Genomic DNA, 25,236 nt, shown 5'->3' with positions numbered 1-25,236 from the left:
TGAATAAACATTTCCATTTACTGTTTCTTAACAGCACACATTCATTAATACATACAAACATTGAAAGAAGAGACCCATTTAGTTTACAGAAGATTATGTGTGTTTAGGTATTTAAATATCCTTGCATAACAAATCTGAGATAAAGCACCATGGGGAGAAAGATGAAAAGCTTTGAGCGTCTAAACAGATTTCTGTGCCACCTGCTCCTTCATTGCTGTAAGTGGTTATGTAGTTTTATTTATTGGGAATATTATTTGCCTAATAGTTATTGTTATTATTAAAATGACAGAAAAAACTTCCTCTAAGAATTCTGAGTACCTTTTACAAAGTGCAAATTCATAATATAAGTATTACATTTTTTGTTGCTGCAGATTGCCATTACAATGCTTTCAGTTCCTCCTACATTCCCAACTATGAGAGGAATACTGATGGCCAATCCCCAGATATGAACCCTCCTTCATCAATTCAATAATGGAACAAAGCATGGCCTTTCCCTGAACTGCATTCCTGAGCATCCCACTCCCTCCAACTGCTTCCAGCAAAGGGTGCAATGTTTATGTCACTGTGTGTGAGTGTGTATCCACATTTAAAGGTTGTCCTTGTGTTTGTGCTCCTTTCCTGGTCTTTGCAGGCACAACCAGCACAGATACCAAGCAATGCCTGTTGTGGCAGAATGTTTGATGATTTTGAGGTCTGTTACCTGCTGTCTCAGAATGTCAGAATGGCAGCACTGGGAAATCCTTAAGATGAAAATAAAATATTGTGTTTTCTGCACAAGTCTGAATGCATTTCACACACATGCATGATGGAGAGGTGAAATCCTACTCCTTTGAAGAAGGAACATGGGGCTGATGATGCCAACAGGGCAAATATTTGTGTCCCATTGAACTGCAGCTAATGGTAGTACAATGCTTTTCTGAGGAGAAACATGAGTTTTGTAGGTCATATAGTGGTGGTGGAATAAAAAATAGGACTGCAGGTCTCCAATGAACTTTATGGGGACTGAACTAGGGAGGTTGTAGAACACTATGAAGTAGTGGATCTCCATCTCTTCAAAATCACATCCTGAGACTACAAGGAAGGGATTTATCTCACTTGATTCTCTATTAAAAAAAATACATATATTTAGTTCAACTGAAAAAGTAAAATATGTTCACAGAGAGAAAAACTGCCATTGATATCAATATAAATTTGGCCTGTACTGAAAGTAATTTGGAATGGAAACTCTACATTTGCTTCTGGAAGAGCCTAAATTTAGTTTTCAGGCCAATAATTCTAAGTGAGATAAGACTCTTTTGAAGGGAACTCAGATCAGAACTGATGGGAGCAGAATACCTTAAATCTTCTGGAAATATTATCTGATATCTGGGGTCATCTCAGATGTCTAGTGGTCTTTGAAAACTGAGCTCTGAGCTCCTGTTCTTTCTGCTTTTATTTGTTTCTTCAAAATGTCTGGTTTTATGGGTGGGATTAAGGCTCAGCTTTTGAGAGAGGCTAAAGATTTATGAGCAGCTATGAAAAAGTTATGGACCACAGTGTTCTTGAGTTGGGGGGAGGCTACATTAAATGTTTCTACTTTTGAGCTTGTGATCATGTGCAGGTTCATTCAGAAGGCCACAAATGAGAGTGTCAGTTTATAAGTCACCAGGCTGTGCAGTCAATTAATTGCTGATTAACTTCCACTGGCTGCCAAAGAGAGTCTGGAAGCTGAAGATAAAAAAATTGCAAGTCACTTTTGCTGATTTTCCTGTGCTAAGGATTTCTGTCATGGTAGCAAACTGCTGAGCATTACATCTCTAAAATTCCACTGTTTGAGGAATTATTGATAATTGTTTAGTATGCTTAGCAGCCAGCAAAAATATAATACAGATATTTTCACCTGCAGATGACACAAAGATAAGAAGCCTAAGTGGTGCCAGAAAAAATCCCTGAAGTACCATTTTCAGTGAGGACCATGAGTAGAATGTCTATTGTCTCCTGGAGGATTTCATCCAGAAGCTACTTTGTCTTGCACATGGACGGTTCTTAGTGAAAGCAACCAGAGTATTGAAATCACTTTCTTGCCAGTGGGAAAAAACAACACAGCAGTACAACGACCAATAGCCTTCATTTTAAAGGAGGGTGTAAATTAAAGAAGGTTTCTGTGTGTGCTCTCTCTGTTGAAGGTGAGAGGTGTGCCAGAGCAGCAATCTCAGCCTGTGGTTACAGGGAGGTGAAGGCAATGCTGAGCTTTGCTGTCACCCACGCTGGGTAACCTCAGTGGCAAGGAGACAGAGAGCTGGGACACTTTTGGTCAGGGAGAGAAACACAAGGTTGACTCAAGAGGCAAAACAATGTAAACACTGAATATGAAGGGAGAAATGTGCAACAAAAGTGACGTCCTAAGGATTGTGGTCCTAAGTGGGTTGCTTGTTTATCCCGCCAGTCAAACCTGGCTGTGCAGCAAAGCAAGCCCAAGAAAGTCTCCTTTATTGTTTCCATGATGCTTACTCATCCAAAAGCCATCCCCCTTTTAGATTATTCTATTTTAAGGCATAATTCCCATCTGTTCTTTGATCTTATACCACATAAGACATTTAGCTAATAACATCATCCATCAAATACCAACTTGCCTTCAGAGTTCAAACACAATCGACACAGAGCCCTGTCCATCTGCTGGCCAGAACAGATCCAGCTTGTGAATGGCCAGCTATGTTGCCTATTTTTTAATTAACCAGCTTAGATCTGTGTTTCACACAATCCTGCAGGATGACTAGGGGGCACTCCACAGGGAAGTGAAACACCCTCCTCTGCAGGGAAGAGGGTTTGGTGCATCCAGAGCTGTGGTGTGTTTGTTGTAAGAGGGGTTTTCCATGGATGGAGCCTGCCTTCAGCCTCTCAGGGCTTTTTTTTTTTTAATATTTTAAATATTTTTAATATTTTAAAAGTTTTAAAATATTTCAAATATTTTATAAAATATTTTAAGGATAACTTCTTCCAAACTTGGCCTTCTTCAGAGAAAGGTGTGTAAAGTAGAAAGACAATGTTTTCTTCTCTGAGCAAAATTCTGAGTTTATTTGACAGAAACTTCAGGATTTCAAGGCAGGTTGTTGGAAGCAGGGGAATTGCAGGTTTGCAGAGAAGTATTTATACAGAAAATGCTTGCCTGCTTACCCAACTGGAGAGCCAGAGAATGTCAGATGATTTAGTTGACCAATTGTAGTGAAGCAGCATATCCTGAATTAAGGATATCTGAGATCAATCACAGTTTAAAAAGCCTAAGAAAAACTGGTCAGAAAAAAGGAGATTAATGAGTAATCCAGGGAGCAGGTAGTTTTTCTATGGATATTTTCCAAGTGCAAACACTTATCAAATTCTTTAAATCATTACTGTCAGATTCTTCACTTAGCTCCATTCCCTTGCTTCTCAGTGGTTTGCTTTATCTTGCACATGGTCCATTTGCTTAGGAAGGAATTTGATTCAGGATTTATATTCAGGATTTATATTCCACTGGTTTGCACATGCCACAGCCTCCTTATCTCCAGATCTGAAACAATAACAGCAATTAAAAAAGCGCCTACATTTCCTTCTATTTCCTGGCTTGCCAATTATAAGAAGTCCCTGCAGAGGGGAGCTTGGCTCATGGTGTTTTGTGATTTCTCAGATAACAAGAGCTTCACATTTCTGTGGAATTCCCATTTGCCAGCAAGCTGCTGCTGCTGCCGCCCTGATTGATATATGACTGCAATGGCACTTTTCCATTTGACATTCCCCCTCTCTCCCTCTCTCTCCCTCTCTCTCTTCAACAACAGCCCTAACTTTTGTGTGTTGCAAATATAAAAGGCAAGCCATGTGACAGAGGGACAGAAGAACAAAAGCATTTGGGAGTAACAGGACCTCTTTCAGCTCTCCAAAGGGTTTGAGGGAAGGAAGGAAGGAAGGAGTGGTGCATTTTCCAAAGGTAAGCATGCAAATAAGAGATTCCTACAGATTTTGAGTGTTACACGGACTTTAACTGTGTGTTTAATCTCTTAATCTGACAAAGACATGTTCTCCTTGTTTTTTAAATTAAATCTTGTTTAAATGGAATCAACACAGCTCTAGTCCCTGCGTCTCCTTATTCCTGTGTCCTTATCTCCTATCTGAAGGATGCCTGTATGTGGTCAAATAGGTGGCCCAGGGTGCTTCTGAGCAACTTGGTTAAACACCTATTCTTGTGAGCACGCTGAGCTCCAGCCTGCAGCTCAGTGCTGGCCATGGCTTGTGGCTCTGGGGTGAATGGATATGCTGGAATCACCCCTGGGATCACCGGGAGAGCGCTGGGATCGCCAGCACCCGCTTTGTCCCGCTACAACAGGGCTCTGCGAACACGGGCAAGCCTGCTGCTTTAAAGCTGCACTGTTTACTTCTACCACCACTTACGCCTGCTGTTCTCTTGCCAGTCATCCGCTGGAGCGCTCAGAACAATCTGAAACAACAGGCAATATTTATTTCTAGCGCTGCGCCTCACGCTTCGCGGGAGCGCTCACAATTCTCACGTTATTATTTATCCAAACTTCAGCGAGGCTCTCCAGTGGAGCGGACAGATTGAGCCCGCACTCTTTATCGGCTGGGAGCTGCGGGGAAAGCCCCTGTGCCTGGCTTTGCTGGGTGCCCGGGGTATATCGGAAGGTGGCCGGGACACGGAGGATGCTGCGCGACCCCAGAAGGAGAGAGGGAGGCTCTGCTCCGCTCCCGGCCGATCATTCCGCTGTGTGTCAGCGCCAGAGGCACCAGCATGACCGCTCTCCGCCTCGCTGGGACCAAGGAAGGATTCCGCCGCTGTGAGCGAGTGTCAGGGTAGGGAACGGCGGGGCTCGGCAGCGGACACTGCCCGGACGGAGAGCCCCGGCTCCTGCCGGACACAGGTGAGTGAACCCATCCTGGAAAAGTTCAGTGGCTCCGGCAGCAAAGAACAGAGTGACAAAAAAATCCCAGTCTCAGCTGCTGCTGCAGTGTCACGCACGCAGTGTGTGCTGGGGGAGAGATTTTCTTACTCATCCTGTGGAAGTTCAGTGGCTCCGGCAGCAAAGAACGGAGCGACAAAAAAATCCCAGTCTCGGGACTGGGTTAGCTGCTGCGGCAGTGTCACACACCCAGTGTGTGCTGGGGGGATTTTCTTGTGGCAAACCTGGATTTGTGTGTGCCTGTGTGTGTGTGTGTGTGTGCACTGTCTCCCGTGGGGCTGCCAGGCAGATTTCTTATCCTACTCTGCAAGTTCATTGAAATTTCTCTCACAGCCTCCCTATAACACATCTTGCTTGTTTCTGCCAGGGAGAGACAGAATGGCAAGTAACTGCTTAAGGTTTCTGCAGCTCTTTAAAGATGAAACATATATTTCCTATATATGTTACTTACAGTGTATTCATGTATATACATGGTACTTACAGTTCCTAAAGCTTTATAACCATGGCTGAGAGGAAGGAACTCTGCCTGTTGAAAAAGAACTGGCAAAAGGTTTTTTAAAACCAGTAATGGGACAAACTCACTTGAAGGCAAATGATTATTTAAAACCAACAGTGGGGACAAACTCACTTGAAATCAGTACTTTATTGCAAAGTTATTTTCTAATAGAAGCAATCCAGCTGCCTGGTGTGGCAATAAGTGTGGCTGTAATAATCACAGTGCTGTTATTTGTCCCTTCTTGAAAGAATATATCTACATTTTAGGACCTGTACCTATAATTTCTTCCCCCCTCCTTTTGAATTACTAATAATGCTCACTTTTGCTCTTGCTGTGGGGACCTTAGTCATATTTGTGAGTAGTTATACACATGAATAATTTCCTGGACCTAAATAGAACTATTTGATGAGTGACTACTCATCAGCTTGAATTGGGGATTCCCAATGTGACTTATAGATACACTGATATACTCTTGCTGCTAATGAAATATTATTTTGTACTATGAAACAATGCTTTAAGATTTCCCAGTTAAAAACAAATGTGGAAGGAATAGGTATTTCAAGCTTACAAAGTAAAATGCTCTTTGATTTAGGGACAGGGTATAGTTAGGGGATGCTGATGATTAGTTACAGGTTCATTTCTCTACCTGAAGGTGTCCCGTGTAGCTTTCCTGGGTTTGTGCAGTGCCTGGTTTGGATCAGATTAATGTGTGCTGATGACTGGCCTTTGCTGGGCAGGATATTTGTTAGGGACAGTCTTGGGTACAGTTTGCAGTAGCAGGACCCCAGGTAGCTCCTTAGGCATGGCTGATTTCCACAAAAGCCTTCTTCCCCACTGGAACCATCCCTCACTCACCTTTGAGGCTTGTGGCAGCATCTGCATATTCTTGCCCTCTTGCCTGGCCAGGGCTGCAGTCTCTCCTGCCCAGGTGGGAGGGAAATGAGCCACCTCCTTGGGAGCTCACACTGATGCCTGCTGTGACTCGTTTGACAGGGAATCCTCCCATGATTGGCTTCATTTCCCATTTCTCCTGGGGCTGACTTTGCTCCCTGCCTGGCTTGTCAGCTCTCAGATGCACTAGGAGGTGCTCAGGGTTGTCCTTGGAGTTGGAGAGAATTGACTGTCTATGGTGAAAGCTTGCATGAAACCACTGAGACGTTAATTCTTGCAACTTGTCTGGTGAACTCGTCTTGCTTAACTGGAAAAAACAAAACTCTCTCTTTCCCCCTCCCCACCTCCCAATCACTATTTTAATTACAATTATAAATATGTGATAGTTGTATTTTAAATATTACAATTTTCTCTGTCTCATACTCCTGAGTATGAGAGAGACTTGTCCCTGTGAGTTTTAGGAAGGTTTTGCTACATGAGACTGTAGCTCCCTGTTATTTGAGCAATCCACCTCTGGAAGTGGCCACATCAAAGAAAGACACAAAGTCCCTGTGGCAGCAGCTATGGGGTAACTTGCTGGGGCAAATTTCTCCCTAACCCCATCTAGTGAGCTCTCAGAGGGTTTATAACCCTTCCAAAAACTCTTGAGAAATGAAACCCCTGTGACTGTAACCCCCTCCCCATGCATAACAGGTCCTTTGGCTGAGCCCAGCTAAACTTTTGCCCTCTGTGATATCTTGTTCCCCCGGATCATTGTCGCTTGTGTAAACACGTGTTTCTTTTCATCAGTGTTAAGTGTTCTGCCTCTCAGCTCCCCTGCCCTTCTCCATGTCCTGGTATCTCAGGATGGGCTGAATAGCCATGTCCAGATCACCTTTTTTTTTCTGCTGCCTGACTTCACACTTGACAGTCCTTTTGCTGAAACTCAGCTCAGTGGCAGGAGAATGGATTAGTTGGGTCAGGTTAGCTCAGGTGTCTGAGCCAAGAGCTCCCCACTTCAACCACCCTTCTGTGCATGCATATAAAGAGATGTTGCAGTCTCTGCTGGCTGTGATCAGCTGTTATTTCCTTTTTATATGTGTCAGTGTGGAACATATTAAAATTTCTCAGTAGTGGTATGTTAGGAATCCCTCTGATGCCCCACCTCTAACTTAGCAGAACAATAAAAGCAAGGTTGTAGTAAGCCTTTGAGCAGCTGGTCATCTATATATTCCTCCTTTTCTCACATAATCTAATTCAAACAGTTATCCGGGTAGCAGTGGCACAACCACTTCCAGACACCATCAGTCCTTGTCCTGTTTGCTGGAATTTCATTGTGTGGTATGGAGATCCTTTCTACCGGAGTGTAGCCTCTCTTTCTGGTGTGAGGGTAGGGGGCTGCTGGTGCCATGGAGACACTGGTCCCAGGAATTCCTCCTCCTCATTGCAATTTTTCAGCTTCTCTTTGTTATTTTTCTAGCTGCATCAATCATTTTTACGGCTCACGCTTGTCACATTTTCGTGCTTGTTATTACTGAGCTGCAGACTGTGCTGGGCCGAGGCAGCACAGGTTACATTGCCCTTTAAGACATGTGGGCTGAGGATCTGAGTTAATGCCTCAGCTCTGGTTTGGCAAAGGTTAAGCATACCATGGCAGTGACAATCACATTGCTGTCATAGCAGCACGGCTCAAAGGGAGTGGGACCTAGGGCAACGCTTCTCCCCTTGTTAGAAGACACAGAATTGTTACCATGAGCCAAATATTTAGGTTCCCTAATTATCAGAGGATGAGGTATATGGATGGTGGTCTGAATGCTGCCTGTGTATAAAAGAGGAAAGGATTTTGCCCCTGGGGTCAGAAGAGAGGGAACATCCCCTTCAATCATGTGCTGTCTCCGGCATGCATAACACTCTCTGCTGGTCCCAGTGGCAGGGATGTGTTTGCTTAATGTTAAAGAATAAAAAGACCCATTCCTACTCCTGCATCTATTGATAACTACAGGCCTATAGGTTTGGTGGAAAATATGCAAAAGACAGAGAACAAAAACTGCCCACCTGCTTGCAACACTCTCCAACAGGTAGAGGACACATGCCTGAGTGCCCTAGACCTCTCAGACTTGTAATTTGGCCAAGAGTAATTTTGCCTCCTGTTGGGTCATAAGACTGAAGTAGAGGTAATTACTGAAGCAAATCCTATAGCTAATGCTTGGCTGGGAACACTTGCACTGCAGCCAGCAGCCACCCTTGCTGGTTTGCCTCCTGAGAGGGATGGGCAGCCCTAGACTGCTCAGCTCTGCACCTGGTGCTTCAGCAAGGATAATCCCATCCAGCACCCTCTGGATGGATGACCAAGTGGAAAATTGTATTCCTCTGCTGTCTGAGACTCGAGACCATGACTACAGTGCTATTCAGTGAGACACAAGAATAAAGAAAGAATCCAAGGCTGGCATCACCTCACCATTAAAAAGCTCTACTCCCTCATTAGAGAGATATCCCATGCATGCCCCTAATCAATCTATTTAAAGCTTCCTGGAAGCAGGAAAAGGAAAGAATAAAAATACAAGCACTCTTTTGTCCCCCAGTAGTTATTCTTTGGGAGTGCATTAAACCCTTTTCTCCGTGTTGGCCTGTGCCTGTCTGCTGGCCGGGCGCCAGCCCACAGTACCCACTGCAGTTTGTTATTTCAACTGCTGAGCAGGAAGGCACCTCCTGCTCCCCCTCTCCTGGTACCTGAAGGGCTGGAAATATTCTTGGGAACTTCAAAAGCAGAGGGAAGTTCATGCAGCTCAAGTGCCATTCAGCTGGATTTGTTCCACCTCATGCACCGGGTCCCCACGGCAGGAACAATTCTGGGGCCTTAAATGAGCCCAGGGAATCAGTCCCATGTATGCTCATCCCACGTGTGCTGAAGGTCCCAGGGTGCTTCCTTTATGTTTGCTGCAATTGCTATGTTGCTTCTTATGCTTCACATGCCATAGTCTTCCTGGTTTTTTTTGATTTTTTCAGTCTGCTTACAGTGACAGGCATTCATCTCCTGAAATATTAAAAGACTTAACGAATTCTCATAGTAAAAAACGGTTTCCAGGAGTTTTTCTCATCACAGCTTTAGTAGGACCAGAAGATGGAATTCTCTACCATGGACAACCAGATAAAGAGGCTTAAATTTCCTTCTTTTGAGCCTGTTTTCCTTCTTGCTGCCTTTTTCCTTCCCCTCTCCTCTTGCCCACCAGCTGGAGCCAGCTCTGGCCAGGAGTGTGTGTTGTTTGTGTGCCCTGCTGCTGTGTGATGGGTGGATGGAGCTCCTGGACCATGGATGGAGACATTTCCCTTGGCATGGAAGGGGAAAAGCTCCAGCACAGCTGGATGTCAGGAGACCAAAACCCCTTAAGCACAACCTTGAGGGAACATCTTAACCAAGACCTCGGGGGAACATTCAGATATTTAGAGCTGTAAGGGTCTTGCTAAAGTATTTTGTTTGGTGCTTGCCTTGCCTCAGGATGGGAAGAAACCTGTTCAAATGTTGTGTGGAGGCATTTCTCTGACAACTGGGGTTGCCTGTGCTCACCTGGTGCTGCCTGGCTGCCACGTGGCCGCTCAGTGGCTCTGCCAGGTGTTTTGACAGGCAGCTGCAGAGTGAAGTGAGGATTTTTGATAGCATGCACAGCAGGCCAGTTCCTTCACTGCTGGCATGGGAATGACCACAGTAAAATACCTAGATAAGAAAAGATGATTACATTTACTTACAGAGCTAAAAGATATGCTGGAATTGACAAAGGCTATGAGGTGGTTCTAGAGAAATCAGGGTCAGCCTCTCATTTGGGGTTGCCTCTCCTACTCCATGAGCCTCTGGAATGGCTCTCATTGTCACTGGTGAGGTTCAGTCCCACAGGGCTTCCCAAGCTCTTCCCAGGCATGGTGTGGATGGCTGTGTGGGCTGGGAGCCCCCTGAGTGCTGTGGGTGCTGGAGGATCTTTGGGAACAGACCATGCTGCCTTTGTCATGGCAGTGGAGAATTTAACCCTGCAGAACAAACCCTTGTGGAGCCTGGCTGAGCAATTGGCCCATCACAGATGTTTCCACTCCAATCAAGACCTTGGAGAGTGGAGCTCCCAAATCCTTATCTTCCTGGGAAATCAAAACTTTTCTAAATTTGATAAGTTCTTGAGAAATCCATTTTTGTCTGATGAAGAACTTTGTGGTGCTTTTTTTGTCAGAGCAGCAGCAGTGAATCCACACACACACACACACACATATATACGCATATGTGGTTAGTGACACTTTTTTAGGTCTGGAGTTTGGAGAAACTGAGTAGTCTTGCAACTCTTGTGTTTACATAACAAACTCAGATTGAGGGAACCACATGGTAGGATCCAAGTAATTGTGTTTACTAAATATGCACAGCATGCAAGGCCAGGCTTAAGTTATATACACACACACCGCTGCTTCAATGGGATTTTGGCAGCCTCCAAAACCCAAAAAGCATTGAGTGACTTAAATGGTGCCCTCATCTTCAAGCAAGAGTCTCAAACACAGAAAATGAAACTCAAACTCAGCAAATGAAGGCCAAGCTGAACATATATGCATGCCTAATATGGGGGGCTCAGGAAACTAGAAGTACACCATAAATGAGTTTTTCCACTGCTCCCTTCCCACCTCCCAGGGTAAAAGCTGTGCAGATCCAGTAGACTTTGGGAGAATTGCTCAGCTCTTTATTTTTTCCAAGATACATAGCAAAAAGGGAATTTCTGTTTACGTTCTCACAAAGTGACCGGCTAAATAATTCCAGATGATGGAATGTTCTTCTGTCCTTAAAGCAAAACAAAACCTTAGCCTTCACCACTCTCCAAATGATACTAAAACTATGATAAGAAATCTATTATTCAGAAAGCAGTTAATAAGAGTGTGGATTTGGAAAAATAACCCTAACTGTGCACCTAAGTCCATATGCAATACAGTCTTAGACGGTGTGTTACTAGGGTTTTTCTTTGGGATGTCTTCTACTTTTCCATGAAGTTTTAAGGCTAACAGCTGTAGTAGTTTTAGGTAACAGCTGTAAGAAGCTTTAGTATGTTATCTCTCTGTGAAATACTGAAAATTAGGTATATGGAAAGGAAACAAAGCCATTGCTAAAAAAATGTATTTCCCATATCTCAGTGAATTCTGAAGAAAATGTGAAGCAGTGATTTTCATCCACTGTTAGGTCATATGTTTTTGTAGCAATTTTTCAGCCTGAGGGTATAAAGCTACATTTGCATCTATTTCATCTTTTTCTTTACAGGATGGTATAAAGTGGGGGAGTTTAGGTTTCCTTTTGGTTAGCTTGGCAGACAAGCTATCTACCACAGGTTTTACATGGAAAGAAAGTGAGGAAAAAAGAGCTGAAATAGAAGGAAAATTTGCTCTGTGAAATTGTTGATTTTAATTAAAAAGTGTATGTTCCAAATGAAACAAAATGTCATTGTAATGATGATTTATGAGCACAATTGTACTTGCTTCTGTTCTTTGGACAGAAGTATAGACTGGAAACTACTTATGCCAATCCTGATAGCATGTGCTATCTAGGATTTTATAATTTCAGACAACATTTCAAAAGGAATGCAATTTTTAACTTAAAAAATAATAATAATGCTAAGTTCAAGCGAAATTCCATTGCTCAATATCAGCTGAAAATGGAAAATATCATTCCAACATACCTCATCATGGTGATGTACCTAAGTGAAAATATTTTGAATTTTTTTTTACAGAATCAAAAATCTACACCCTACCTTCCATGTGTTTAAATGTCCCTCTAAGACTTTTTCTTCCATATATGTTATATATGTTATATATAGCATATGTGCTTGAAAAATGTGTGTGCATGCTTCCCATAGGTATGTCAGGAGATATAACTACACATTTTACCAGTACATCTATGAACAACCATAACCACTTATTTCACAAGAGATGGATCATATCTACAATGGTTTTCTCTCTTTTTTCTTACAAATATGTCATACTTTTTACTTCTTTCAAAGTATTTTTACCAAAACCCGCTACATTTCCTTCTTAGTGAAGTATCGGGGCAATTTTAAAAGGTTGTGGAAGTGTTAATACTTTTTGTTCTGTGCTTATCCTGAGGAAGGTACAGCCATTTCTCCTTTTCTCATACTTTTCCCTGTGTCTTTCCAGCTTTCTCAGAGAGTTTTCATGAGGCAGACTCTGTGTCATCCAATTATTTCCTGAAGAAAACGAGGGAGATAAGCCTTTGAAAACTGAGCCAGCACTTCAGATTTCTCCCACTGTATTAAATCATGCTGATCAAAACCATGGAAAGATATAGAAGCCCAGAATTAACAGTGGGACAGAGAGAATGGGAAATGGGGATCCCTGGGTGTAGTATCACATGAAATTAGACCGTCTAATATCAAGAAAATTTATTTGGACAGAGAGGGAATTACTGGGTGTGTAATAATGATTAACTATGTTGGAGGGAGACCTTGCCAAGCAGCATGTTTTGGTCAGCCTCTTTATAAAAAAGAATAGGAATGTAGGTAAAAGGTTAAACATGGGGAAAAAAATAGTGCATCTCTCCTCCTGTTAGCTAATCCTTGGGCATCATCTGCACAAACTGGAGTAGCACAGTTCACTTCAGGGAGGGAGTCTGTCCCAGCTCCCATGACCCAGACATTTCTCTCCTATGCTGCTGAAATGTTTGGAGGGATATTTACTGACATGAATGAGGCTGTGCATGATTGTATCTGAGATCCTAAGTGTTTGGTGTTGTTTGTTTAAGTTCTTTATACTGCAAAGCCACATTATGTTTTTAATGACCCATTTGCTGAGGAAAATATAACAGGTCATATGTCAGACTGGGGAAAAAAAAAAGTATTGTCATTTAAATCCACAGTCACATAATTTTTTCCTTTCCTACTTAAGCACATGGATAACAGCCTGAAACAACAACAACAAAAATGTCTAATAACACAGAGCATCTTTGTCTCTCTAACACACAAAGCAACCCTAATAACATTTCTTCTCAGCATGACATTTTGGCTGTCACATCAGTGCCATCCCAACTTGGATGAACTCTGGAAGTGTTTGTCACTGCGAGGCACTCCTCTCACAGAAGCGCTGGAGGAGGCTGTAAAGCAATATACAAATCATCAAGCACTCTGGTGGGGAGGCTGCTTGGGGATCAGTCTGTTTAGTGGACTGCCAGCAAACCAGAAAATAATTTTGAAAGAGGCTTGTATAAGGCAGTAAAGGCACACATCAGCTCTTTAAATACTCAAGAGGCTCTGCCAGAGCATTTCTTTGTGAGTAGGGAACTGTTTTATCTTAAGTTTCTTCAGAAAGTCTTTGCACTTTCAACTGTACTGATGAGTATCCTTTGACTATCTTTCATCGGGCTGTGTTTAGATGGATAATTCACAGCTCTTTCAAGTTGTATCTGTTTGTAGTAAAAGTGAAATTAATCACCCAGTTGGGACTAGGGCTTTGTGAGAAGGATCAAGGGACTGTGAAGAAGCAGCTAATGGAGATATTCTCCTTCCCCTGCAGACTCAAAGCTCTGGGCAGCGTTTCAGGGGCTGTCCTGTACCCGTTTCCTGGAGAATCTCCTGATCTCCAACATGAAACAGAAATCCAGATGCCTGGGTAGATAGCCATGTCTCCACCTGAACATATTTATAGCTGGGATAGCACTTGGATATTATGGAATTATAAATGTATTTTTCAGATGCTGCTCTTTAATTAGCTGGGAAGAGACTGACACCCAGAAAGTGCTGCCTGACAAGCAAGCAAGCAAAGCCTGGATGTGTGTGCATGGGAATTCGGTACTCAGAGGGCAGACAGTTCAGCCAGAGGCCTGGGTGGTTCCTCATGCAGAGCAGGTCACTGGGAGACCACTTTGCTCATGCCTTGGCTCGGACCTGCAGCATCCCTCCACCCTGGGGATGTCCCTTGTCCCTGCAGCTGCAGGGCACGGCCAGGCAGCCTCCAGAGCCACAGCTCAACCTGCCTCCAGCCTCTCCTTGTGCTGCCTGGGGCATCCCATACCATTCCTATCTGTAATGTGGAAGGCAGCCAAGCCTTGCCCCTCCTTGACACTCTGAGTGGGTACAGTCCTTTCGATTTGGAGGAGTTTCTGATGAATTTCATCACCAAGTGGAAAAGAGTGGCATTGCGCCACTTGTGGTGTTGAAAGTCAAAAGTCATTTAATCTTCCTGAAATGATAAAACAATGCTAAAAGTAACAAGGCCTTGACATGTCCTTCCTTAAGGCCATATTCCCTACCTACTGTGGGGATGATGCTCACCCTGAGCAAGTTTTTTGGCTAGCAAAGTTCCTGAGTGCCTTAATACAATTTATGTCTATTTTCTCTAGAGGTCTTTTTGCTTAGGATTGTGATTTGTGTTGCTTTTATTCCAGCTGTGCAGGAGATTCTTTGGTGGATTACAATCTCATCAGACTCCAACTTGAGAAGAAGAATGACAGCTCAGACACTTAAACCAGACTTTTCACCATCCTGGAAAAGAACTGGCTTCCAGAATTCGGAGGGTTTTTGATGCTCTACCTCCCTCTGCTGTTACCAGCGAGAAGTTCCTCGACCATGGGAAATCATGTACTCGCAGCTTCGATTTCCATGCTCTCGCTGCTGGTGATGATGGGAGACACGGACAGTAAAACAGAGAGCTCCTTCCTCATCGACTCCGACCCCAGCCGCTGCATGAGGCACCACTACGTGGACTCCATCAGCCACCCTCTCTACAAGTGCAGCTCCAAGGTAAGGCTGCTAAAAATAGGTCAGAAACTGTTGTAAAATAGTGATAATTGTTAAGAATGTGCTGTTAGTTTGGTTGTTATATAGTAAAAGGGGTTAAAAGGGTAGTTATAAGAAATGTGGTACTCAATGTACCATAACACACCTCAGTGAAGTGCACCACGAGCCAGCCTGGACAGAACTGTCATGGGCCAACCAAGTGTCTTAAACCTTCATGCAAATGAAGGATCCAAAAAGAAACCAATCCAAATGGACAAAAAACAGGATAAAAAGGAGCATCTGACCAAGGGAAGCTGTGCTGCTCCACTGGAACATCGGGGACATCCCTGCTGAAAGGAAAATCCAGCGCCGGTGCTGCAGCATCCCCGATAGGAACACTCCTGCTTGACCCCCTTGCTTTAGACCTTTCCTTTTATAATAATAAATGCTGAAATCACTTTAGTACCGGGAGTCTGGTCCCATTTTTAACAAGGCTCCCCTCACCCCTTCACAGCTTCGAGGGAAGAGTTGTTAAAATGAGCCATTCTGGGTGATTTGTCTGTGTGAGTTCCTATCTAGCAGAATCTAGCAGCAGAGACATGCAGATATGAGGATATCCTGTGTCATACAGGATCTTATCTTGTGTGTATATAAGAACTTGGACTGGAGGTAAAGGCTCTTGACTCGCTTTTCACCTTTTCAAAAGGAGAAATTCACGATGATGGCAAAGCTTACAAGCAGTAAATGACAAGATGGAAAGGAGCACATTTGGGATCTCAGCTGATGGCCCCAAGGAGATTAGCTAGTTTGGAAATTTAGATCACCCCAGTCACCCCATCCTTCAAGTGAATGCTTAATCTGGAGCAAGTTCATAACTACTATAGGTGAAGTGCTGAGATAAAGAACCAAACTGTAAAATGGCAATTTAAAAAATGTTATGAAGAATATTGCTTATTTTCTCCCTGCCCATGCCCTTTTCAAAGCCTTTGTTTACATGCAGAATGACACTTGGATGGTAACTGTAGGGCTTAGGAGCAGACAGAAATACAAGACTGACTTTCATTTGGGATCTCAAGCCTGAAAAGTTTTGTGTCAAAGTGGTTTACCAGCCTGTGCATGTAGCCTACAGCCATTTATTTCATTATGTGGAGAAAAAGAATTGGGAGAAACAATGGGAAAATCCTCGCTAGTCCCTTTTGTCTTGTCCTAATTTGTTCTGTCTGAGTTAACACAGTGCATTCAGATGACTGGGCCATTCCTCTGTCCCATGGGAAGGGGCTTTGCCTCATGCACTCACATCCCAGGATTAAGGGAAAGGAAGGACTGCCAGCTCCAGTGCTTTTGCCAACCCTGCCAGGCTAAGAGAGGGATGGGAGGCTGGTGTGTGACAGGGTTCATCACAGAAGGGGTGCCTGCCTGGTGGCAAACCCCAGCAGCAGGGATCCTGGGAGAATTTACAAGGAGAAGATCCAGAGTGGGGATGGATGCAGTGCTGGCTGCAGATCCCTTCGTGTGCAGGAGCTCCTTTGCTTCCACAATCAGTGCAGGGGTGAGGAAATGCCACAGGTAGCTGCATAAAAAGCAGCTGAAATAAAGCACAGAGAGAAGGGCCCACAAAAGGTAAGACCTTCTGGGTGCTCTGTGCACCAGCACAGCTGCTGCCCTGGCCAAAGCTCTGCAGCCAGGCTCATCCTGTGCCTGCTCAGCAGAGAGTGGCTGGCAGCCTCAAAACTGGGCCCAGGGAGCCTGCTCTGCTCTGGGCTGCCTCACACTGCTCTCTCAGCAGGGCTGGATGCTGGGTTTGCATAACCACGCCTGGTTCACAGCAGTGGGAGCACAGAGACTTTTGCCCTACTTCTTCTGAATCCACACAGCAAAATCATGCATTACTTGAGATTCAGGAGAGGTCTTTTGGTTTGCTTTTAGGCTAGACTACAACTGCCTACCATCTGGGAGACACATGGCATTAACACAGAGAACTGCAGACGTGCATCCCTTTGTGCAATATTGATTTTATTGCAGTTCACTTCAGCAAGAGGCAAAAGTGACCAAGTGGAGGTGTGTGGGTGGTTTTCATTTACAGGGATCTGTGCGCCACAGCCCTCCCCTCTCTGGACCTTTCTGATCACCTGCCAGACCCAAGGAGAGGGAAAGATGAAGGAAGTGTCGGAAGGAAGTGTCGGAAGGAAGTGTCGGAAGGAAGTGTCGGAAGGAAGTGTCGGAAGGAAGGAAGGAAGGAAGGAAGGAAGGAAGGAAGGAAGGAAGGAAGGAAGGAAGGAAGGAAGGAAGGAAGGAAGGAAGGAAGGAAGGAAGGAAGGAAGGAAGGAAGTGTCGGAAGGAAGGAAGGAAGGAAGGAAGGAAGGAAGGAAGGAAGGAAGGAAGGAAGGAAGGAAGGAAGGAAGTGTCGGAAGGAAGTGTCGGAAGGAAGGAAGGAAGTGTCGGAAGGAAGGAAGGAAGGAAGGAAGGAAGGAAGGAAGGAAGGAAGGAAGTGTCGGAAGGAAGGAAGGAAGTGTCGGAAGGAAGTGGCGGAAGTGGCGGAAGTGGCGGAAGTGGCGGAAGTGGCGGAAGGAAGTGTCGGAAGGAAGGAAGTGTCGGAAGGAAGTGTCGGAAGGAAGTGTCGGAAGGAAGGAAGGAAGGAAGGAAGGAAGGAAGTGTCGGAAGGAAGGAAGGAAGTGTCGGAAGGAAGTGTCGGAAGGAAGGAAGGAAGGAAGGAAGGAAGGAAGGAAGGAAGGAAGGAAGTGTCGGAAGGAAGGAAGTGGCGGAAGGAAGTGGCGGAAGGAAGTGTCGGAAGGAAGTGTCGGAAGGAAGTGTCGGAAGGAAGGAAGGAAGGAAGGAAGGAAGGAAGGAAGGAAGGAAGGAAGGAAGGAAGGAAGGAAGGAAGGAAGTGGCGGAAGGAAGTGGCGGAAGGAAGTGGCGGAAGGAAGTGGCGGAAGGAAGTGGCGGAAGGAAGTGGCGGAAGGAAGGAAAGAAGGAAGGAAGGAAGGAAGGAAGGAAGGAAGGAAGGAAGGAAGGAAGGAAGGAAGGAAGGAAGGAAGGAAGGAAGGAAGGAAGGAAGTGGCGGAAGGAAGTGGCGGAAGGAAGGAAGTGTCGGAAGGAAGGAAGTGGCGGAAGGAAGGAAGGAAGTGTCGGAAGGAAGTGTCGGAAGGAAGTGTCGGAAGGAAGGAAGGAAGGAAGGAAGGAAGGAAGGAAGGAAGGAAGGAAGGAAGTGTCAGAAGGAAGTGTCGGAAGGAAGGAAGGAAGTGTCGGAAGGAAGGAAGGAAGGAAGGAAGGAAGGAAGGAAGGAAGGAAGTGTCGGAAGGAAGTGGCGGAAGTGGCGGAAGTGGCGGAAGTGGCGGAAGGAAGTGTCGGAAGGAAGGAAGTGTCGGAAGGAAGTGTCGGAAGGAAGTATCGGAAGGAAGTGTCGGAAGGAAGGAAGGAAGGAAGGAAGGAAGGAAGGAAAAGAACCCAGTGACAATGCACTTTTTTTTAGCTTCCCCAATGACAGAAAAAAGCAAAAAAAGCAATCAGGCCTTTAGGAGTGGAGCTGGAAGTGAAAACACAGAAAGCATTGTAATGAAATCCATAAACTTTCAAAAGCTTTGAGGAAAAAAAGTTGTTGACACAAACATTAGCAATTCTGGCTGCAAAACTCTGATTCTTTTCAAATCAAGCCTTTAATGGAAATCATTTTTCAAGATATTATTACATATTCTGGCTTCCCAATGGCCACAACAGTTTCAAGAACACTTCTACAACAATACTGTGAATTGTATGGACTTTCTCATGAAGTGGAAAATGAAAACAGTTTCCATACAAAGTGAAATAATTTCCCAGAAAATTCAAGCTTTTTTCATGTTGTTTGGGTTTTTTTTTTTTTTTTTTTTTTGTTTTTTTTTTTTTTTTTTTTGTTTTGTTTTGTTTTGTTTTAAGGTCTTAGATATCTGAATCATTCTGGTAGACCTATGTCTTCTGTTCTGGATCTAGTAGCATATAAACACAGAGGATTATTAGACATGCTAATTAAAACTAGATCCAATGTCTGTTTATATATATATATATATATATATATAGTGATAAAATGTAACCAGGACAAAAAAAAGGAAAGTTCTGTGGGAGTAGCTGTGGGAATTGTGGTACCTCTCGTTTCCACCAAGTTTCCACTGTGGAAGCTTGGAATGACAGTGTCAAGCAGAGACTTTGCCCTTTTTGGGGGTGATGGTTTCACTGAGATATTCTTTCTCACTCCATATGTTTTCCCTTTTGGTGCAGTGTAGAGTTACAGAAGTCAAAAGTGGTTTCAGAAATTGCAAGATGTATTATGTTTGCTGTCTGTCCTGGTTGAAAAAGGATTATGTCCACTGGGGTTCTCTGTGGAGGCTGCCAATTGCACTCACATGGGAAGTAGATTTGTTAAACATCCAGCCAATATAATTTAATCATTAAAATCCCTTTTGCTCGTGGCCTCAGGGAGGCGATGAAAACAGTTTTCCAAACCCTTTGGAAACATAGTTTATTATAGTAACAAAAAGTACAAAAGAGACACAAAAGGGGGATGGAAGAAGGCCATTTGTTTCAGAAAAGCTGTTTTCCTTTGTCTTCAAGGAAATGTTTGTATCAGCTCATGAGGTGTTCCCTTTCCTGACTGCATTGGATTTACCCTGACCGGTCTCCATCAATGTGCTGGGTTCCCTCACTGCTCCCAGAGCCTCCTAAATTCCAGTTCTGGCTGTCACAAGGGCTTCATCCAGATGTGCCAGAAGTGTGCTACCACTGACAGTCTCAGACTGAAGAATCCGGCTCAGAGAGACACAGAGCAGATGAAGAAAGATTAAGCAGATGTTTGAAGACATTATCTCCTGAGGTAGCTCAGGAGATTTTCAGTAATGCCTGTTTGCAGCCAGGCCATGGGAACCATGTGAAAATCTGTTCTCAGCCCATCTGCTTTTGGGCTTCAGTTTGTTGCTGGAGGTGCAGAAAAGAGGACTACAAACACCCTTAATAACACACCAGTTCACAGCTTCTGGATTTCCAGAATGTAGCTCAAATGATCAGAGTCAAACACTGCCTCAGATTCAGGCTGCTCTCTTTTTGTACCTATGAGACCATTGACTTTAAATAATAACGATAATGATAACAATAATGATAATGACGATGATGATGATAATGATGATGATGATAATGATAATGATCATGATGATGATAATAATATTCTTCCCTAGCTGCTCACAGACCCACGTGGCTCCCTTGTTGTAGGACACTGTGCTTCTGGGTCCAGCCTTGCAAGATGACATGCACAAACTCACACGTGCAGGGGCCAGGGGGAGCCAAGAGGTGTCAGGTTATAAAACACCCACATGTTTTTACTATATTTACACACCCACTCTGTGCCATGCATCATAGCATTACTAATTATTTAGGTGATAATCTCTATTGTACTATAGTACATGAAGCAATAAGCAGCCAGAACAATTGATTAAAAGGCAAAGCTTTCAAAGTGGATGCTATTTCCAGCTCATTTGCACACCTGCCAAAGTCCACTGGGGTTGTTCTGGATTTATGAAGAGGAAGGTAAATTTTGGTTAGGATTTTAGATAGCCCAGAAGGTTAGAAAGGTGAAATGAAAATGGGAAATTTGATATTTTTTTAGCCTGAAATTCAACTTTATAACATTGGGTTTATGCCATTGGTAATAGTTTACACTGTCATCCAAAAACAAGGAATAAAACCAACACTGTGTGATTCTACAAATACTGACCTTAATCTTACAGAAAACAAAATAGCCAGGAAAATTTCAGATTAAAATTAGAGCCTCCAAAGATTGAAACAAATTATTAAAGGCAAGGCTTAGAAATTATAACATGTAAATAATAAATTATAAATACAGTGGCACATTGACTAAATATTGGCTGGGTTTACATTAGGAAACAAGCTGTTTATATTGAGACAGAGATATTGGTGCATCGGGTGATTCTACCTTATAATTACTGTGGACAACTCTTCTCTAGTCCTGCCAGTTTCTTAAGGGTATGTTTTATTTTTATTGTCATTTCTGTAAGTACCTGCAGATACAGGAGCAGATGTTCATCATAAAAATTCTTAGGGTAACAGTACCAGAAAGTGACTGATTTTTCCAGCTCCAGAAGCATCAACCACCAGAAGTCAGCCCCACAATACAGCAGTGTGTGCTGTCACATTTGGGCTGAAACGATGGCTTGGAAGGGACTCTAGGGACACTCTGAACCTCCCAAAAAGTGATTTCTGCCTGTTGTACATCCCCCTGCACCACTCCTGAGGAGATTTCAACTCTGCTGTCTCTGAAGCCTTCAAACACTTGCCAGGTGCTGTTGGATTGCTCTTCAACCCCAAAATGTATTGATGATCTCTGTCCCAACCTGGTTAATTCTGTGATTCTGTGGCTCAGCCAAACATTTGGGAGCAGTCTGTGACAGAGAGGGCACAGCCTGGTGAGCTGGTCAAAGCAGGGCACCTAACAAGGGCTGTCAAGGTGCTGGGAAGGAAATTACTGGGTCAAATGTCCCAATCTGCTCCTTTCCTTTGCAATTCAGGCAGGGTTAGATACCTGCAGAGCTGGTGTCTAATTAGATACCTTCACCAGCTGCCTGCCTGGGAAGTGAGGTTTGTTTAGCAAGGGAAAAAATGTAGATCTTTATCTGTGAGTAATGGGGTGACAGCGCTGCAGTGATTGTCCCTTTCATGTTCTCTGCTCAATAAAGACTCTGCTATTAAGGAGCTTGGTGTAGCTGATGGGTCTAAAGCTCAGGTGTGACTCAAGAGTACACTGAAATTTCCCTCCCACCATATTAGTACAAACAGCTGAAGTTAATTTATGTACGAATATGCAGTACCACAGGAAGGAGACCATAAATTTATGCTACGAATCCTTAAGGATGACAGATTTGTCAGAAAGCAACAAAAGCTCATCTCTAACTAAGAAGAAAAATGGTACCAAGCACAGATCTTTAGCTCATGAAGACATCTTCTTTGTGACCTGTGTTGACTGGAAATGTAGTTATTAATATATTAATACATTAATACATTTTCAAGCAAAACATTTAGCATGCAAGTACTCTTGCAAGAGTAATTTTTAAGCACTTTGCAATGGATGATCAGAACCTTTCCCATGGACACAGGCAGTGCTGGCATTTCCTGCTTGATTTCAGGAATATTCTCTCTCTCTCTCTATCTCATCTTTCCTTACAACTCTGACTAAAAAGAAAATTAAACATTTGATGTACCTGCTTGCTTAACTTACAGATTTGCAGCCAGTTGAGCCTGTGTAATGAAAGAAGCCCAAAAAGGCTTAACACTGTAAAGTATTTGCTGTCACATTTGTAGTTGTTCTTTCATATTTTTTGGAAAAAAACCATGAGATACATGTAGCATGGTTAAAATGTAATGCTCTCCCTTGGTTATAAGAAAAACTTACAACTGTTTTACTGCCTACTTTAGATGACATAATAAGCTGATATTGAAGTTTATGCTGGTTAAGCAAAAATTAGCTGACATGGATTTAATATTTCCTTCCCCATGAAAGTATAGGAGTCTGTTCAAACTTGTACAACACCCCTTATCAGGGTGGTGACAGCTGTTTCTAGCACATCATTTGCTGAGCTTTAGAGGGCCCTTTCCAAGATTTATGTAGTGCTTAATGCTGCATCTCCTCTGCTCAAGGGGTTGTTGGGGACTAGGTGACTGCTCAGGGACTCTCCTTCCTTTAGTGCCTCCGGCTGTGCAAGTTACCATGCTCTGGTCCCAGCTCACATTTGAACTCAGAAGAATAAACCTGGAGCTGCACTGTTTTTGGAAAATCTCACTAGGGAATCTTCATGGGAACCAGCTCAACTTCTTTTGCATTTTCACGGCTTTACGCCATGCAGTGCATTTTATATAGATACAACTGATGCAATGATATATAGATACATATATAATTGCAAATACATGGTCAAGGTGATCTTTATCAAAGGAATGAGCTGGAAACATATTTCTTTAAAGCAATAAATGGAGCATCTTCTTTATATTTCTACTTTACATGTTCATATATCTAAACTCAAGACATGAGAACCAGTTAGTGTGTATACTGAGAACTGGTAAATACCCAAATAAACAATCAGCCTGGTTGCTGATTTGAGGGCTTGACTGCCACAGATCTGGAGTCAGCAAGTCATGGGTGCAGTCACTGTCTGGGAAACAGGGCTGGCAGTGATCATTTGGAGCCCTAAGATCAGTCTAGGTCCTGCAGTCCTTGCTGGTGTCAGTGCCAGGGATTTCAGGAGGAGCCCTGCTTTTCCTCCTGCCCACATTATCTCCTCCAGGGACAAAGCATGCTGTGGGGCTGGGATGTGGTGACAAAACCCCAGCCAGGCTGGAAGGAGGCTCCCACTGCTGGTGCCAGGTGTGTGCTGGGGACACGTTTCCTAAATGAAATAAACACAGGCAGGAGACCTTTCTCCTTTTTAATGCCTTTATTAAAAGTGATCAGCTCCGGTGGGGAGAACCGACGGGTCCGCGCTCATGCCACCGCTGCTCCCAGGAATGGCATGGAGGAGGAGGAAGATTGCGGCTTTGTCCACTGGTGTGTGGCAGAGCTGGGGGTTCCATCCTCAGGAGAGCATCGGGAAATTCCCAGATTTTTGGTTTGACATTTGAGGTCCTCTGCCTAGCTGACATCTTTAGGTGAGGGTGAGGGGTAAAAAGGGTCTTACTGGATACTAGATTCTGTTCCTCATGTCTAGACATTGCTTTGATCTGTCAATTCCATGTTGGCTCATTGTTTTTAGGGGTTTTTGGCTAGGTTTGCTGAGGGGTCTCTCCCGATGTCATTTCCATGCCAACTCAATGTCCCCTTCTCTTCACCATCTGGGTGCCATCCTCCAGGAAGCAGCAGGTGCCACTTGACAAAAGGGGGAATTCTTAACCATCAACAACAGGTAGTTAACAAAAATCACAGGTGATTACAACAACAAACAGTTAGAACTCCATCCTGGCAGCAACTAGCCCAACCTGTGAACTCTGCAACTTTAAAAAAAAAAAAACAGGCAGCTTTTCTACTCATAACACTGACCTCTGTGCTTGCCTTGCAGATGGTGCTGCTGGCCCGCTGCGAAGGCCGCTGCAGCCAGACGTCGCGCTCGGAGCCCATGGTGTCCTTCAGCACGGTCCTGAAGCAGCCCTTCCGCTCCAGCTGCCACTGCTGCCGGCCCCAGACCTCCAAGCTGAAGGCCATGAGGCTGCGCTGCTCGGGGGGCATGCGGCTCACGGCCACCTACCGCTACATCCTCTCCTGCCACTGCGAGGAGTGCAACTCCTAGGGACCAGGGACATGGCACACGGGGGACAAGGGGGAGCTGCTGTGGGGGAAGAGCTCCAAAAACAACCCAAGGCCCGGCTGGAGCTCCCAGCACAGGATTGCAGCGGGGACAGGACTAACCAAGCTGGATTGAATCCAAGAGCAGAAGTACAAAATATCCTGGGTTGCTGGATGGTGCTGGTGCCGCGCTGTGGGCTGTGATAAAGGTGAAAGCACGAGGACTTGTTTTTTTAGGAAGCCTTTCTTTTTTTCTGAAAGGATATTTTTGGAGAGTTTCTTTTTTTTCAGACTCGGCTCTGACTACAGAGAGGTGCTTTTACTTTAGGCCATAGGCAGCAGAGGAACAGAAGAGAAGGTCAGCCAGATGACAGCACTGCAGTCTGGAAAGTGACATTTGGACAGAGGATGAGCATCAGTTCCCACAGACAACCTCTTAACCTATCAATTTATTCTCAGTTTTCTAGTTATACTGGCCTTCAAAGCAATCTGTGCTGTTGGCCAGGGTCATCTGTTACTGACCTAGTGGCCAAATGCTGGATAACTTTAACTGTGGTTTAGCAGAAATTACAAATAAACCATTGAAAAGTGAACTGGATATGAAATGCCATGCTTGGAATACTCAGCCTTGCTGAAACAATTATTTGCACCATGTGTCATCAGAGTTCAGTGACTGAGCAACTCTTGAGAAGGAAAAGGTCATGAGACTCACTATTCCCTTCTAAAAGTCAGGAAATGTGACACATCACATCTGTTGAAAAAGCCATTATTCAAAAGCTGAAAACTCATCAAATATTAAAATGCCACATACTAGATGGAGTAGTTTCTTAATTTAAATGGACCTGTTGATGTACAGAACCAGAGCTATCAAAACGATGATTAAACCTAGGACTTATTTTC

At 44.0% G+C, this 25,236-nt stretch overlaps 1 protein-coding gene across 2 annotated transcripts; it reads left to right on the top strand.

Annotated features, from left to right (window-relative positions):
• Positions 1 to 3,713: 3,713 nt before the first annotated feature.
• NDP (norrin cystine knot growth factor NDP) lies at positions 3,714 to 24,929 on the top strand. Of its 2 annotated transcripts, none has more exons than XM_058800238.1 (3): positions 3,714 to 3,940; positions 14,702 to 15,056; positions 24,113 to 24,929. In XM_058800238.1, the coding sequence occupies exons 2-3, from the start codon at positions 14,838 to 14,840 to the stop codon at positions 24,338 to 24,340; spliced, it is 447 nt and encodes a 148-aa protein (XP_058656221.1). In that variant the 5' UTR covers positions 3,714 to 3,940; positions 14,702 to 14,837; the 3' UTR covers positions 24,341 to 24,929. The 2 variants fall into 2 exon arrangements, with proteins under 2 accessions (XP_058656221.1, XP_058656220.1); XM_058800237.1 differs by lacking the exon at positions 3,714 to 3,940 and adding an exon at positions 4,474 to 4,886.
• The last annotated feature ends 307 nt before the right edge of the window (positions 24,930 to 25,236 follow it).

Source organism: Ammospiza caudacuta, chromosome 2 (genome assembly GCF_027887145.1).
Source record: "Ammospiza caudacuta isolate bAmmCau1 chromosome 2, bAmmCau1.pri, whole genome shotgun sequence".
In the NCBI taxonomy this organism is placed as follows: domain Eukaryota; kingdom Metazoa; phylum Chordata; class Aves; order Passeriformes; family Passerellidae; genus Ammospiza; species Ammospiza caudacuta.
This window is presented reverse-complemented; position numbering and strand designations above follow the sequence as displayed.